At 36.1% G+C, this 18,466-nt stretch overlaps 1 protein-coding gene across 3 annotated transcripts in view; it reads right to left on the bottom strand.

Annotated features, from left to right (window-relative positions):
- MS3_00005788 (uncharacterized protein) overlaps window positions 1-16,699 on the bottom strand; it is a 108,225-nt gene extending 91,526 nt beyond the window's left edge. Inside the window, exons 1-8 of one of the 3 annotated variants that reach the window (XM_051213869.1) lie at window positions 16,409-16,699; window positions 16,279-16,376; window positions 15,161-16,241; window positions 15,027-15,128; window positions 14,797-14,994; window positions 10,667-12,244; window positions 7,180-7,605; window positions 1,634-1,917 (exon numbers count right to left, since the gene is read on the bottom strand). In XM_051213869.1, coding sequence (XP_051069884.1) covers window positions 1,634-1,917; window positions 7,180-7,605; window positions 10,667-12,244; window positions 14,797-14,994; window positions 15,027-15,128; window positions 15,161-16,241; window positions 16,279-16,376; window positions 16,409-16,502 — 3,861 coding nt within the window. In that variant the 5' untranslated portion in view covers window positions 16,503-16,699. Of the gene's footprint in view, window positions 1-1,633; window positions 7,606-10,395; window positions 12,245-12,558 lie in introns of those variants that run through there. The other 2 variants (XM_051213868.1, XM_051213870.1) reach the window with 2 other exon arrangements.
- Between the last annotated feature and the right edge of the window lie 1,767 nt (window positions 16,700-18,466).

Raw genomic sequence — 18,466 nt, 5'->3', positions numbered from 1 at the left:
GATGTTGGAACTCAGTGGTTTGAGACTATCAAATACGAGTCAGATTACAAGCCGCTACCAATTCTTTATAAAAATAAAATAGATTCATTTAGTTGAAAGAGGCCTTTCTTGACTTTAGTTTCTAACTAAACTACTTATCACATGTGATAATATTATTCTTTATTTATTAGTTATATGATACTTCTGTCTTCGTTTTTTTCGTAGCATTATCTGCACTAAGAAGGACCTGACATACATGACAGTGATCAATCAGTTGTAAATATATCTCACTCCTACGAGAGGTCAGTGGCGGCCTGGATAGCTTAGTGGTAACGTCTCTAACTGTGAAGCTGGGTGACACGGGACCAAGTCTGTTAGGGAGCATCAGTCCCCTCAAGATTACAGGTACACCTTGCTGACGAGTGCCAAGTAGCACGAAACTTAGGTAGAGGGTTTCCTGTTGACTACCTCTGACAACCATCTTATCACAGCATTATGAATCTATTTATGAAGCGCATTTTTTGGTGCCCCAATTGTACCAAACTTTGTATGTGATATAAATAAAATACAAGAGAATTCACGTACATTAAATCAACTTCGAAGTTAGTGTTCTCTAATCAACCCATGTTCTGTAACAAATCAAGCTCTCGAATTAGACTACTTCAATGTCAGTCAATCATACGTACGAGTGAACCTGGCGTGTATATGTATCGTTTGAAGTTGCCACATAACATCAGCACAGCGAAAGGTATAGTAATATGATTAGTAACAGTATCAATGGTCATAGAAAAGATTAGGTGTAGATAAAATTCGAGAAAATATACGTTTGTGGTTATCATAATTGCGCAGGTAGTCAGTGCCTACTTACATAGTTCAGTCCAACAATCAGTGACTTTATGAACTGACGTTTTGGTCTAGGTGTTTTTAACTTTCCACTAGCTTACATCTACACCAGTCGTTATTGAAGTTCTAGGAAGCTAGATATTTTGGCCGTTCAATACGTGTTCTGTTTACGAGGGTCCGAAAATATTGACCAATATGGTTGAAAGGCTATGGATCCATAAGCAAGTCATTATTACTTTTCTAAATAACTGACCATCGTGCATATAAATTGATAAGGTGTCCAAAACACTGACATTCCTTATCAAAGGGAAGCCGACAGAGTAAATAACACTTTATGTACAGTATAACCGTACAAAACTCAAAGATGTACAGTGTTTCACAATCGGTTAACATAACAAATTGCTTAGTCATTTAAATGCAAATGAAACAAAATATATTCTCTCATTTAAGTACAAACAAACATGATTGCGCGCAGAATATTTCAAGATAGAAGCATAAGAAACATTTAACCACGTATTATACTAATAATGACATGGGATTCTTGCTATAAAAAAGTTCACGTATAGTTTACATAGACGGAATGTAGCTAGCGGTAGAATCCAGGATGAGCATTCCCTCCTATTTGGGCCTTATAGACTGGATATACTAGCATCTTCGAGATTCAAACACAATACCTTTCGCCTCAAATGCCAAGGCGTTGTTCACTTAGCTACTGAATCCATATAGCCACTCACTAAGACTGATCAAAAAGTCAATCAAAATATCAACAACAATAGGATGATCCAAACCATTAAAAATTAATTTTACTTACAGTTGTTTGAAAAGTTCTATCACAAGGGAGATTGTCTGTATCTGGAAAGTTAACATATTTTGGAGTAGGACAAGTGGAATTTCGAATAGATAATTGATCCGAATGTCGAAGATTATGCGTAGATTTATTTTCATTATCACTAAGTATAGAGTCAGTAACTCGCGTTGATATTGAGCTGTTTTGTGAATAAGGCATTGAATTTTCAAAAGGATATGATTCATGTGTATTAAAAACTATATTGCGGCATGATATAGGAGGATTGTTAGGCATTTGTTCGTAGAAGTCTGTTTGTATGTAGAAGAAATTTAAAACATGTTGATAAATTAAAATGCTGAACTAAACTAAACAACTGCAAAAGATGATTTTCTGAAGTTGAAATAAACTTCATCCGAGTTATTTTTTAGCTATTTTCTATTAAAAGACTAATATATAAACGAAGAATATCATTTTCAATAAATTCTCTTTAGGTTCAACAATTATATATCCAAATTAATAATCTGAAAAGTGGTCAGGTTTAGAGTAAAGTGCATTGTTTAAAGTTATAGGATTTGAATTTAGGATTGTTAATGTTAAGATGATTCATATGGAACGTTAACTTGAATCAGTTTATGTGTTAAGTGAAATTGTAAGGTTCATGATCAGAAAAAATATAGGTCAGATAAAATGAGAGAAATAATACTGCAATTACAAATTCGATTAAATGTTCAGTCGAAGACTATAATGTGTAAAAAGTTAGTAAAATATAAGAAAGCGGGATGAATGCGAAGTGAATGTATCATGTACTCGAGAGACTAATAATGATGTTAAACCAATAATAATAATAATACGAAGATATGTGAATAAAGATAAGAGACAATTATATTTATTACAATGGGTGTTTGTGGAGATTGTAGTGATTTTAGTAGTTGAATTCATGGGTCGATTTAATCTGGAAGCCATGATCAGTGGAATCTAATCCGTATCAGGCGTGAGACAGTCATCCAATTCAGATAATGAAGGGTTGTACAAGATCACGGATCAATCGAAGTTAGATATTAACACCGTTGGATGCCTCCTTAGTAGTCGAGGTTAAGCGTTCGCACACGAGACCGAAGGCCCTGGGCTCGAGTCCCGCATGCGGGATCATGGATACGCACTGCTGGAGTTCCATACTAGGAAGAAAGGGCCGTTTAGTGTTTTCACGTTTTCAATGGTGGTCTAGCTTACATCGACTCATGGATTCAACTATTGAAATCACAATTATATTTGATTAAGGAAAGTCGTAAGTACATTAGTCAAATTAGGTCATTCAGTAGCTAACATTACTATTGATTAATTGGCCCTGAAGTTGACCAGGGCAAGAGAAGAAGTTGGAGATATTTCTTTCGTACACATATTTTCGGTTTCTTAATCCGAATGGTTATTGCTTTCGTCGTTTGAAGGATTATGAGTCTGACAAGCTTCGGCAAAAAATTACTAACCCGATAAATAATTGAAAAGGCTTGACATATACTAGAACTATGACCTGTTTAAACCAAATGGGCCAACATTGAGCTGTTCACTTTCTCTACAAGACATTTGCCTGGCCACTCTGGGAGGCGTTCGCAAGCACGAAAATGTAAATTCCTAGAACTTCGACCAATATAACTTTCTCTACAAGAGCAGTCGAACTGATAAGAAACCGGGTGGTTGTTCTAGGTAATTCGTCTTTTAGCCTCGGTGTCACCATTGGGCGCGTAGGAAACACTAGTCGTAGTTCTCTGGCGTTCAGTGATTTTTGGATTTTACTGCGTAATCTCTGGATTAATATTACGCTAGCTGCATTACCTCCGAATTGTAGGCACATAAACAGGGTTTTTTTATACACCGTTTGTATTTCGCCTATCCAAACCTTCGTGATCATATATTTGTTCATAAACTTTACAGGGTATCCGTTCTTCCCAAGCGTACTGCGCAAGGAGTTTAGCTATTCTTTAACTATATACGTAGAACATATAGTGCGTATTCGATAACTAAGAGTTTTGGTCAGGTTTCTTTTGTAATGTAGAGGTACAAAGCTAAGGAAATGTGTGTACTGTACTGTCCAGGTATTTTTCCACTTTAAATTCCTTCTTACTGATTCATCAGCACTCATGGTTTCTATTATCCTTTGACAGTATCAACAAAAGTCTCCAACTACTGACTACAGACGGTAGATTCGATTTTTGAAAATGAATACAAAGTCAATCATAGTAATCAACCATGTAAACTATATCCAAAGCAAAGGTGATGATTAAGTGATTTCATTTCAAAAATGTTTTAGTTGATGTGTAACTATTTGTCAAGTACAGGTTTGTGTAATTGGGGCTTTAGGTACATACTATATGTGAGGAATGGTAATACTAATAGATGGACCATATCGTATTTTAGGTGGAGTATGCTACTTCGAAATCTCCAAGTAAACTGGGATGATTTTAATTGTACTCATATACGAGCAAAAGACATGCCGGGATACATTACAGTGAAATCGATAAAATAACATTTCTCGCAACAAACTGTGGTCCTTGATAATTACAAAATGTGCTCGACATAAATATATGACTGGGAAATTAAAAAACTGGATTGTTTGTCAGTCTTGAGCTATAGAATTAAGTTACCTGAAAATGAACGACTAATAACCATTTGGTTTAAAAAATAGTTGGCCAGGCACATATATGTATCGGTCCAAGTTGCCATACTTTATTAGCACAACAAGATGAACATCAAATTCATTGAAGTAGTTAGTTTGATGGTAATAGTATATAAAAAATGTTTGAGTAATAAGTATGGCGTAAATCACATTCAATGCGTGGGAGTTGGTCCATCTTCTAAGGGCTCTAACAATAAGTAGGTGACGTTCGTCTAAGCATGGCCTAGTCATTGGACCACTACTCTTCTGAAGTGAATATATGAGTGAAATGTAAGAACTTTAATCAGTAAACGGCGTTGAAGTACAAATGCAACCCAAGGTAAGACCAAAAGTATGCTTAGGATAATAGCCGGAAATTGTACGGAAAAAACCATTTGTCATACTTAGTACCAATAGTTTTAGTTCGGCTAGTATATCTGACACATAAATAACAAACTAAGAAATGTGAGTCTTCATTCAATCCAATCAGTCCCAATTATTATAACATTAATTTATATGGTACAAATCTTGTTACCCTAACTAGCACTAATGAAGGTCGGTCATAGGAATCAACTGTTGTAAGACTTGTGGAATAACTGAGTTTACTTCGACTTGAAGTAGGCACTGGAAATGTCTAGTGACAATGGAAGCTCTGCAGTCAAATTATTTAGCTCAGAGAACGCTACGCCACCAAAAGCATTCATACCTGAGTTGAAAATCTTCTTTGTGGGATAAAATAGGTTTTGACAACTTGATCATCTATCAAGTTATCTAGAATAACAGAATAGCCTCTAAAATTGTTCAAAAAGTATGCAGATTTGTAAGAACGGATCGCCGAACAATTCACACAAAGAAAAATAAGGAACAAACAATTGATTTGCAGAGGTCTTCGAATGCTCGGAATAACCTATAAGGTTACTGATTTTAGTACGTAGCCTCTTAAGAATACTAAGTTACCCTCGTGAAGTTTGTGACGGTAGGTGTGTGTCAAACGTTTAGTCTCTAGATCATATTAGTGAAAAATAATCAGCACAATGACTTAGAAGCATTCGGTCACTGTACATAACTTAAGTACTGAACAATTTATCACTCTGAAATCATATTCCCAACTTACTTTTTTGATACATTTCGTAATGTACTACTTTTGAAATCTCCTACATTTATCATCTGAAGCCTACTTCGTTCACGCAACCTAGGGGTAATTCTTGAGCGCATTAAGAACTGACTGGCTATCGATCGTAATTTTTAAGAATCAGTCGGATAAACAGCAAATTGTCACGTTTTATTATTACTCAAAAAATAAAATAAAATAACGTGTCATTTGTTTTAATGATTGAAATTTCTGACAAGTACGTTAATGATTGGATTGGTTCACTTTCGGCAAATTATGCAGACTGTTCAAAACATGAGAAAATAATTATTGAATACTTACACTTAACAGACTGTCGTCCTACTCCGAAGTCGGAGACATTAGGTGATACAGAACTATTATTCACATCGATTTGTCATTTTTGTTTAATGGTGGTGATACGATGCTTAAGGATTTGACTTAAAAGTTATGACTTGATTGATGAGAGAATAAGCGATCTACAAACTGATTTCTTCCAATTATCAACTTGATATATTATCATGTTCATATTCTGTATGTGAGCATGTTATTTTATTATACGGAAAACGCATTCACCTGGTTAAGTGATCTTGTCTATGATTCCTAATCATTCAGGGGCTTAGTTTAGTAATACAGTCTTGTGAGTATCTATCACCCGGTTGCATAATATTGTTGAGTTGGTCTATTAATTAGCATTCTACTCATTGATTTTAGCAATTGAAACTTTAATCTGATCAATGACCAAAAGCGTCCTCGTAACAATTGGCTTTCATTTTAATTACAGTTTTTAACTTGTTTAGTAAGTTTCCAAGAAAGAACTGAAATAAAACAGTGTAATATACTCTCAAGTTCAAATATTCTTTTTTATTTCTCTAAATACTAAAGAAATGCCTTTAAAATTAAATTCCATCCGACATTAACCTAAACTTAAATCACACCCAAATTTTAAAGGTTACATTTGTTATCGAATCGCTCCCTGCCATAAATATCCTTATAATCCATTTCAACACAGTTTCTTTCCTCGTTTTTCTGCAGTACCTATTTTGATATCTTAAAAAACGTCATTAACACTCTCCTCACCAATTAAACACGACTCTTCAATCACTAAAACGAAACTGTTAATGGTTAAATAATGAAGCCGAAATGTGGAACGAGTAGACTGATACTGGCTAAACAGTTAGTTCAGAGTGAAGAGGGACGAAGGTGGAGCTGACCAATTGGTTAAATGAAAATGTTATAAAGTTAGTATAGTAATTTGAAATAAAAAACAAGATGCTATTAAGATGTGCTTGTACATAGTTGAGAAAATTTCAGATGTTACATATAGAACGACAGTAGATGACTGTCAATTATTGTTGCGTCTTAGTCTGGAGTTTCTTTTTGTCTCTACTGTGTGAATGGAGATAGATTATTATATTATTCCGGTGTTATTATTACGATGTGAAAAGTTTGTTGCATTACAGCACCAACAATTGAACTACACTGAGACAAATAATACACACGTATGATCGTAAAAACTTTTTTTTTCGCTACACACTGAATTTAACAAAACTTCATCTGTGTTCATATTAAATAGAAGCAAAACGCTGAAAAAAATCGATGACCAAAACAGATATAGTCTAATTATTTCAGGGTTCTTGTCGTAGTGCCGATAGTTAATTAAACTTAATATCATGTAAGTGTTTATGTAATATTCAACAACATACTGAAATAATTATCGATAACTTGTTAAATGAATAAAAATGTAGTTTTGTTATACTTTACTGATAATTAGAAATGGATATCTAGAAATATTTTAAGCGATCAACATACCTGTACGATACTTAGCATTTGGCTGCCAGTAAACCTGCTCCTGAGGGTTGGGTGGATAGTTCTTGAACGGTGTTAGTCGTACATCAGTCTCATTATGTCTATAGTTCTGATATTTTGGCTGAACGTAGGAGGAATGATAAGTTGGTTCTGAATGTAAGGATGATGGATTAAATGAATACTGACACATCTGTTGAGCTTCATTTTGCTGATAACTGAACATTGTCTGATTGGACGTTAAATCACTTGACACATAAGAATTATGACTTGAGTAAAATGGAACAGAACTTTGTTGATTCATTGACTGATCACCTGAAAATCTGTACATAGAAGAGATTTGGTTGGAAGCACTATGATCCTGTGAATATTGTAGACGGGGATTTTCAGAATTATAAGTAGGAGATTGGGAATTTTGAACGAAGTTAGTACCTAAAATGAGGAAGATGGCTTTTAAACTTTGGGATTTCAAGAACTATTGGATAAACTGTGTAATTAATTATAACTTAATTCAATCTAATAAAAACTTTGAGCTGCAGCATTTAACTTGTAGCTGTATTTATTTTCTAAGGGATACCCGCATTAATTAGATACCAAAACCATATTGATTGAAGCTCGATCTAAGCCTGCGACTCAGTGCATAAGGATCAAGTATTTAAATCACTGAATCACAACTCCACTGTATGATGCAACGAAAAATATTATATATTTTATACAATATAGTCTCAAGAGTCGCGAAACTGAAGGATGATCAGGTGTGTTCAAAAATGTTCTTGTTACTACTATTATAACCCACTACCCTAAAAATACCATTCCCCATCGTGAATGGGGTTATTTAAAACAATGATTTGTACAGAGTATGAAAACACTGAGACCCATGAACCGGTCCTACTTTAAAAGTAGCACTTATGTGACACTTTAGGGAGCTACCAACTCTGTAAGTGCTTATTTACAGTATGTACATCCCTACCGATAGCTCGAAAAAAAATACTACAGTAGGACACGAAGTCTTCCTGAAAAGTACCAACTGTTACTCTTAGAAATTCCTGTAGAAAGTGATTTTTACTTGGTGTGTATAAGAACGACGTGACTTTTCTCAGACAAAACAATGAGACTTGGTTCTAAAGAGCATAAACATACGTGGTTTCTACCTTTCAAGGACGAAACTAAAAAAATAGTAATGACTAGCCTACCTGGGTTCTACGTCGTCTATAGTTTTAACAGCCTACGTTTCAAGTCAAGAGACAGATTGAGTAAAATAGACTGATCAAAGATAATAACACAGTGTGAACCGCGACACTACAATAAGTTGTGTTAGAAGATAGTACATAGCAAATGACTTTTTTCAATATCATTTATGTAACGGATGAATTGAGTGTACAAGCCGCACAGGTTACCAACCTAGGTCCGCTGTAATGAAGTGACATGTTCTAAATTACCATATTTTATTTCTTAAAGCTGTACATTATGCCAACCTTTAACGCACTGATTATCTAATAGGTTTATTTGACTCTAAATAGCATAGTCCTCCTTTCATAGGATCGATAATTTCCTACCCACTCAAAAAACATGTCTCTTAGTGTTCTTTTCTTAAATTTGCACTTTATTCCCTCGTATTCCACAATGATTGTTTTCTAAACATCAGCTGATATCATACGACCTAACATTTGACACATATTTCTCTTATACATTGATTATATAAACGCATTTAGTTAAGTGGTTAATGAAGGCATTGATTAATTTAAGGGGAGTTTTCATCATAGATCAGTATCAACTGTAAAGATGGGAATTAAGAGCTAAAAATGATATAGACATTTATTATGTCTTATATATCCAACACAGCTACTTATGCCAGTATTTTAGTGCTACGACGACAACTGTTTAGATAGTACATTTCATATTCCGGTTGTTAGCTTCTACAGAAATGTCTTAAAATCCAGTGTTGGGTGAGTGTGCTGTCAATATTATGCGTATATTCTTTTGAGATGATTTTAAAGATTCTCCCCCGAATGTCTTGCACTTTTCTCCATTGAGAATTATGAGAACTTTAGATCCTAAATCATGAAGTTACTCGTACATAATTTCCCCGACAGACAACTATATCTTATCAGCACTAAATTCAAATACGAGGAACGATCATGTCGAACTTGGAGCTCATTGATACCAACCTAATGACGAATGAAGATAGATTAGTGCTACTAATTATTGGTGTACAATGTTATATTTAAGGAGCATCTGACTTTCCAAAATTGGAATTAAGTCATTCACTAGGTGCTTAGGTATAAGCCACACTTTGAGTGTGAGGCTAATAGCATTACTCAGTTGCCCAGACCGAAGTAAGCGGAGTGTCTTAACCAGTTGGCCACCTCATTATGATGGTTATGCAGTTTTGTATTTATGTTTGCAAAAATGAAATGAATAATGAAGCCCGTTCGTTGACTACAAGTTATGCATTCAGCTTTGAGTCACATGGCTTGTGTAGGAGCTGGTGATACCACTAGAATAAGTAAATGAAAGAATGCGAGACAGGATTCGAACACATTATCTACTGAAAGTCAAATGTATTGACTACCACGCAATTGCAAGCATCCGTACATGAATAACCATGAGAAGCCGATGGCTGATAGTTTTTTTTTACTGATTCAGGTATGAAATATTCAACTATAAACTATAGGAACCAGTCAAACGGTTAGTAACGCAAGAGGAAGACTGCTATGTTGATGTAGTTCTGAGAGGTATTCAGTCTGATGTAACGAAATGTGAGTTTATGTGAAGTAATGAGTATTGTTTAGATTACTTGCTGACCAGCTGCCTGAAACGTAGTAGAGTTTAGACACAAAAGCTAGTTTATTGTATAATGGTCAAACTATTGAATCGCAAAGGTTTAAACTTGAAATCTATATAAATATTGATTATACTATAATTTAGTTTTATCTGCAATAAAACGTTACATACTATTCCCGAACAAATCTTCAATAGTTGTTTGTCATTTGCTGTCCTGGAGTACTTTTTTTTATTCTGAATATCTTTTGTTACTTTGTGTGGTTTGGTTAAAATAGTGGTACCATTTCATAACAGCAACTGTTATCGAACAAATAATCCTATCTTTTTAAGGTATAAAACAGAATGAATAATAAATCCGCTAGTTTATCCGAAAGATGTACCATGTACGCACTAGTATTTTGCGTGATAATGACAGTTACCGACTAAACTAGGACTCACCACTGAGTTATTATCATCGACTACCTGTGGTATGTTTGAAATGCTATTTTCATGCGGTTCTGTACTCTGTCTTATAATCTCATTGACATTACTCGCAGGACTTTTCGGTCGTAGAGAGCTCTATAATTTTCAGGAAGACTTAACTTGTAGGAAGTTGGGATTCCAGCCACTAAATGGAATTTTAAAAAATACCGACAGTATACTAGACCAAATAGAAAAAATATAAGAGAGTATATATAAAATTATACTGAAGCTGAAACAAATAACGTACTATGAGGATAAGATGAATGACCATGAGAAAGTTGACTGGCACTGTTTAAGCGAACATTCTTATTTGACTTTAAAGGTAATGTATGATGTGATCCGACGACTGATGACATTTGTGGAGTGACTGGCATGCCATCAACGGTAATAGCTGCACAGTGGAGAGTATTGGAACATTTGCTTGACAGTTGGTCATGAGAATCATGATCAGAGAACTGTTCATTGATAATTTGCTCTGTAACCTGATTATCAAAAATACTAGGAGTTGAGTGATTTGTTCCAGAAGGCTGGTTAGATGGATATGAAGACGAAGACGGAGAAGAAACTTTTAAAGGAGTTGTAGCTTCTTGCTGACCCCATGTGGAAGCATTAGTAGGACCAACACTGCAACTGCTGCTACTGCTCCAACATTCATGCCCAGAGTCAGTGCTTGGTAGTGACGATGTGCTTGTTAGCTTACATCCAGTTATTCCAGTGGGAGATTTCGACTCAGAAATAGCTTCTTTGACAGTGACTAAAACAAGCTCTGAAGAATCAAGACCCTTAGGTGTTGAAGATGTCAGCATGGGCATGTCACGTTCGAGGATTTCTTGTAAATCGGATAAGAATGCATCAGTCTCTGAGAGCATGTTGCTAGTATGTACAATGTTAATTGACATATTTGCTCCAGATACAGAACTTTTTACATTATTAGACAGAACTTTGGAATTCAAAGGAGAGATTTGAGAGGTATTCACAGTTGCAGTAGACAATGTGGATGTTTCAACTCTAACTTCATCATCTTTATTTGGTTCAATTGGTTCACACAGAATCTGGTCCAAAACTATATTCGGAGCATTTGTCGAATCTAAAAGCTGTTCAACTACATCAGGTTCAGTCATACGATTAGTAGATGGGTCATTTGGACTAAAAGACAGTGATTTTACATTAGAATAGACGGCACTTTGTGAGAATTCCTGCTGTTCCTGTAAAGACTCGCTATTCACAATTTCACATGATAACTGAAGATCATTGTCCAATGTATTTGGATCACGTTGGTGATAATGAGCTGACTGGTTTGATACGGAAAGAGGATATGGAGACTGGATATGAAAATCGCTCGAAGGGTTAATTGAACGGGCTTTGTTCACAGATACACGTTGTTCAATATGGAACGGCATATTACTACTAGACGTATTTCCAAAGGGTCTATTGATTTGATTTGACATACGGATATATGAATGAGGTTTCTGCTCGAAGCTTTTAGAGGCTGGGTGACTGAATAACATACTATCAGTGTCTTCCGAGACACAACAATCTCCAGATGGATGTGAAAAACCTGAGATCGGAAAGGAATATACATCACTCCCACGGCAGCTAGGATCGTGGTACGAGTTGTCACTAGCATAAGAAGGATCCAAAGGGACATAATTATTCATCTGAGAATTGTAACATTGCCGTTTTAATGGTTGACTGTCGGATAATTTTGTTACATTGAGTGCAAGACCTTCCTGTCTACCATACATCATTACAGGTTGGACAGAATTATACGGCTCATGATTAAGCCGATTTTGGTCCAACATTTTGTACAGTGATAGCTTTTTATCTAAAAAGGAAAACATACGTAAGTACAATGACGAATCAGATGCACGGAGTCTACAAAAATTTAAGACACCTCAAAATACATGATATTAATTTTGGTGAAGACGAAGTATACTTAATGAGGCTAGACTACTGAACGATTAACAATTTCATCACAGAAATATAGAGATGTACTCTGGACTCATATACCTCTGAAAAAAGAGGTGATCAAATGACTGGTGCCAAAAAATAAGATAATCAAATGCTTTTTTCGAGAGCACACGACGCTCTACAAAAGTCGGATACGTATTTCAACTGAAACATTTGTTTTATTTTTTAGTGTGGATCATCAATTTAATTCCGTGTCGAAATTTTACTTGATACCATAATTTGGAGAAAAAACAAGAACACTGAGTAGAATCGCATCAACTGATGGTTAAAAGACTACGAGAAATACACAGGCAGCTTAGCATTGGCTAAACGGCACAACTCGGGGTAACAGGATACCCCAAGACCGAGTTAAAAGTACGTGATCGACTAGCTGCAACTGAAGTATGTCAAAGATTGAAGACATGGTAACAGGTAGTTTTTTTATAGTTGTCTTCGAGGTATAATTTTATTCAGCTACAATTACCAAGGTAAGATGACTGAGATTTATATTTCTAGTCAACACTTCACGATGATATACACATAGAAAGACTAGTAACAAAAATTGTTCCAAACTATGGAACTACAACTCAGCTTTTAAAGTAACCAGCTTTATATGATTGGGAAGCAAATTTGAAACTCACTCCATTTATTTTAATGTCGTAGACGACTCAAAACCCTAAAACACTAACCTGCGAGAAGGTACTAAGTTGGTTAAAACTAAACTAATAAAGTGGTTGGTTGGTTGTTGAATCACTCATCTTTGAAACAATATCCCAGGTTTAAACCTCACATTACATACTTGAATCAAGTATAATTAGTCACAATGTGGCTTAAGAGCGTGAACATAGATTGACTTATCAGGTTTTACTAAGTTTAACTGAGTTACAAACGTTTATTTTAGTAATTGGATTTTTATGGTATAATTCACTAAATCATCGTCCCAATTAAGTTTACAGAGAAGATATACACTGATTTACGATAGGTTGGCAATCTTAGTAACACGCTTTGCCTCAACATGCCGTGTTAGTTCATTGGACTATAATAAATAAAAACTGGTTCAAGGTCTAATACAAGGTTATAGGTATAGTTGACGGGCTATATCATACAGTTGTATTGTGTCAGGTAGCAACAAAAGCAGCCAAAAACATATCAAAGAGGTACATATCCAGGTATGTGACATTTTCAAGACATTCATCTGACTTAAAATCTGTAGTACATAGCCACCCACTTCAAACACATGTACTCTTTAGGGTAAACTAAATCCCAGGAATATGAGCTTAAAACAATTAAAGTTGGTGAAATTTACATAGTTTCCATACAGTCACGTTGTGTTGCATGATGAGGTTGTTAGGTTACTGGCCACATGATAAAGGAATCTTAATTCAGTAAGTGTGAGCGATGTAGGAAAGCGTAGTTACCTGACCAAAGTTCATCGATGTTACCATTGTTCCAGATACAGTATTGGTTTATCTTCAAAACTCCGGAAATCATGTTCCAAACCTTCCTTACTGTTTTTATCAAATTTATTTACATTTTAGCAGACTAAAAGTCTAAAATTGCATGGATTGAACAGATTTCCCGTAAAGCTCTGAAAATGAACCTTAATGGGCTATAATTTACAGGCTACCTTTGAGCAACTCTCAAGTGAACTCGAAATAATTCACCTACTGTGTCAAATGTTATAAATTAATATGAATTAGGACTACGATTTTGAATCAGATTTTAAGGTTATGAATTAAAGTAAATGTTTTCATCACTAACGAACATCAGCTATAATCCCAAAGTGCTATTTAGTCATATGGATGAACGAACGCGCCCAAATTCACGACTTACCATCCATAATTTGCATTGGTTTGTCCATAAATTTTAGTCTCGCTATCAGCATCAGATGCACAAAAATTTTTCTGAAGTATGAGGATGTAACCTGGTAAAGCATATCCCCTAGGATTACTTTTGTTAGAGTAGTAAAGTTGTCTTTGCGATTTATTATCGTTCCTCAGTATGCCAACATAGAAATCAGAATGAATTGTTTCTACTGAAAGTTAAATTAGGTGGGTTATAGTTACTATCCTTTACAACTGTACATAAATATGACATTCGATTTACGGATGAAGCTTTACTGTGATTCATAGAAAGTTAGTCCTAAATGAATTTCATCAAAACAGCACATAGTAATCGTAGACTGATACCCTAGTAATAACATACGCACCATGAAACTAACTCACATTTGATTTTGACAAACAGATATTAAGTATTCAGACAAGCAGCACGGTGCCATATTGCTAGATATAACATAGTGGGCTCTACGTTGTACATGACTGACTGGCTGACATGAGTCATTACTTACAAACTCAATTTAATAGCTTTAGGGATAATAACCAAGAACATGCGAATATAGTCGGAGACGAGCATAAATGTCTGACTTACCACTGTGAAACTCGGTAATATGACGTTTGAGGTGCATACGACGTAGCCCACAAAATGAGCATCCTTCAAGTGGACATTTGAATCTCTTTATATCCCGATGTGAATCCTTTATGTGATTTGATAGATATTTAACAGACTGGAATGCCTGATCACAACCTGAAATGTCACATCGATAGGATTTAGAGGCATCATTAGCGACTAAAAATAAGCATTATGAAACGGCAACTTACTCATTACTGTCCCTAAATTACCAACATGATCGCTTTCATAATGCTTGTTCGCCATTCTAGAGCCATAATTTGATGATATTTGACGCGAAACAATATGAGGTTCTAAAAGATCAAACAATTTACTCTAAATTTACCTAGGTTTGGAGCTGGAAAACCCGTGGATTGCTCAACATTTGAAAAGATTGGTAAGTCTTTGGAATCAGTTGTACCAGACATGGTACAACAGGCATTTGGCTCAGCTTTGGTACATGGAATCCAAACGCGAGAGTTAATAAAACCCGACTTCAAGTCATCAGAAGCGACTGAATCACACGGGGTGGAACCCATCTCAGGAAAAACAGTCGTGTTGTTTGTTGAGAGTGCTTCATGATCACGATGAGTTGCTTCCATATGTTTGATCACGTTACGATGGTACTGGCTTGAATACACACAGTGGTTGCACTTATATCGCTTTGAAGTAAGCGCTCCTGTTGTATGCTTACGCATATGATTTCTCAAAGAAGCAACATGACGATATTGTTTACCACAAAGACTGCAATGATGAGCAGCAGAAGGAGAGGAAGGGCCCGATCCTTTCAAAAGGCCAGGTCGACGACAAACAGGACTGGAATTCGGAGATACTTTTTCCGTTTCTTTTAATATTTGAGAATCGACTTCAGATGTTTCGCGATGATTCAAAGAATCTACAGAAGGCATAACCGTGGGAGTTGAAAACATACATGAAGGTTCTGTAAGTGGGGCGAAAGAACCAACCTCAAGATTAGGGAAATCAGAGCGTAAGGTTAGGGAGTCATGAGTTTTATTAGAAGATTGGAATAGGCCAAATGAGTTTAAAGGCCCTGGATCTCTAAAATGGCAGTGGATAGCCGTACTTATAGGTGAATGTTCGGGTACTTCCTGAGCTGTCAAACGTCGCTTAACAAATGGTTCTGTAGGGGTCAAACTTCTGGAATACTCAAGAGCGTTGTGTTTGTCAACAGTTTCTGCAACCCCCTCGCAAGACTGATAAGCTGGCTCGTCGCATTTTATGGTGCCAAAAACGTCACGTTCATCATACATCGTCTTCAGTGTACTTTGAGATGACTTGAGGACACCAGCGGTTATGCTAGATGTATACCTTGGTGTTCCAGATGTTGTCACATTTATTCCAGATGAACAAAAATTAGTCTCCCACGGTTCATGGCATTCCGAATCAACACATGAACCTCCATCTACCTAAAAGCGACCGTGTACAAACTCTCAGCTAACTTACTTCAAATTGATTGGAGGAATCAGCAGCATAATGCTCTTTCCTGTGAAGGTCTTCACATGTGTTTGAGAACAACTCATTTATTTCTTGCATACCATTATCTTTAAAACGATTAAGTAAGTAAAAGATTTACCATTATGTTCATCGAGTCCTAACAGAATAGGGTCGACCGTCGGTTTATCCATAAGAAGCCAATCAATTTGAGATGTTGGTAGAAACTTGTTCATTACAAGTTCATTGGAGAAATATAATCAAATGAACAAATACGAATACAAAACAAATCGACGCTACAACCTTGGGGATTTCAAAACCCCACGCGGGATTTCTTCGGACGAAGTGTCTAAACAACGCATTGAAACACCATCACACCGAGTCAGTCTTATAGTTTAGTTCACTGTAGGCTGAAGAAATTGACCTCAGAATAATTAAGGAAATATGGGGGCTCACCAATAGAGTAAACGTTTCTTTAGCCTCAGAAACCGTTAGGCAACTGGAAAAATATTACTATAGACAGTGTTTTACCAACAGCTATCCCCTCTAACCTCGAAACGTATCTTCCTATTAGCTTCTAGTAGCTAAATTGCTTGGAAGATCGTGGCCCGGAACTCTTGAGCATATCCTAAAGTCTTTAACGGTTGCTAATCCCTAGACAGTATGCATCGAGACATTAGGAATTTTCTTCACACCACTTTCAACGTTAACGCCATTTCATATTTCTTAACTTACGCTTTTGTTGAAACGCAGTGGGGTTACGGATTGACAATCACAAAATGTGATCAGTACAACTGATAGGATTATTAATACAAACTCCGTCGATAAACTGGTAAACGAACTTCAGCTCTTTTGTATCTCTGTTTAAGTAGTTGGAGTGCGTTCTTGGTTAAAAAGAAGTGTGATTTTCATGCCATTCTCTTTATAAGCTGTACAGTAAAAGAATTTATTCCATAGTAGAGTAAAACTTGTAGCAGTTTCCCTTAGTACCCACGAGGTTTGAGTAACCTTTTTTGGAGGATCCCCCAGGGTCTGCCACTGATAAAGATTTTTATAAGGAGTCTCATAGCTTATTGGTACGAACAGCGATAACGCTTGATCGGATCTTTCGCGGATTATTTCATGTTCTACTTTGAGCTGATGTCCTTTCATGTGTGACATATTACTTAAATGTATCAGTGTTCTATACGGGTGAAGAGAACTATGAGCAGTACGACACATTAGAACAAAACCCGTCCTTATTCTCGGGTACTTCATTGGGCGTAAATTAGGTACTTTTAGGTAAGCTGGGTATTGTTTTTTGGTGTGAGTACCTTTTTAGTTTCTCGTCTTCTAAAAAAATTCAAGGAATAACGCATGAACATATTTCTCGGTGAGATCTTTCGACGACACTGAAAATAGGTTGAATGATTCCGAAGTCAGGCTATCACCTGTTTTACAAAGGAACTTCAACGGTGACTACGCTTTATTGACTGAAGAACGCCAGGAGGATGTTACACCCGGGTTCTTTACATTGGCTAAAAATGTGACACGAGAATTTGTCTGAAAGTACATAGTGGGTAGAGTATCTCAACTGTTCCTTGATGGCATTATGCACTTCTGGGTATTGAGATTAAATAGGTTTCCGGCTATCCAGTCTTGTATCCATGTAAACCATCCCGGAAATATAATCTGGGCTAATTACTTCCCTCTAGATTTTAAGATCATCTGCTTAGAGGAGAGTCCGATAGTCACAACGACAAAATGAGGGACAGTCTCAGAATTAAGCCCCATGTCACGTTACTTTCATAAAAAACCAGTCTAACAGAACGGTACGCTAACAGTTTGTAATCTCTCGTCTAGGCAATTTAAGAGATATATCATTAGACACTCACTTATATTGTATTCTATTGAGATGGTTCATCTATTCCGAACAGTCACCAGGTTTCTGTTACGTGATCTACCAGGTAGGAAGCCGTGTTGTGGTTGACAAAATTATTAACTTGTTGGGAAGGCGATTATGGACTTCGCCTCTGAAGCGAGTAAGGAAATTTGCTTGTAATTGGATGATCCCTCCTGGTCATTCTATTTGTGTGTTAACATAACCACCTTCTTTTCCCATCTAAAGTTGTTCACGCTTGACTAGGGAATATTCGATGTGAATAGCTAGAGGGAGTCAAAGACGGTTAGCATGTTCGTTCAGGACTCTTGGTCTGATACA

This window comes from Schistosoma haematobium, chromosome 3, assembly GCF_000699445.3.
Source record: "Schistosoma haematobium chromosome 3, whole genome shotgun sequence".
In the NCBI taxonomy this organism is placed as follows: domain Eukaryota; kingdom Metazoa; phylum Platyhelminthes; class Trematoda; order Strigeidida; family Schistosomatidae; genus Schistosoma; species Schistosoma haematobium.
This window is presented reverse-complemented; position numbering and strand designations above follow the sequence as displayed.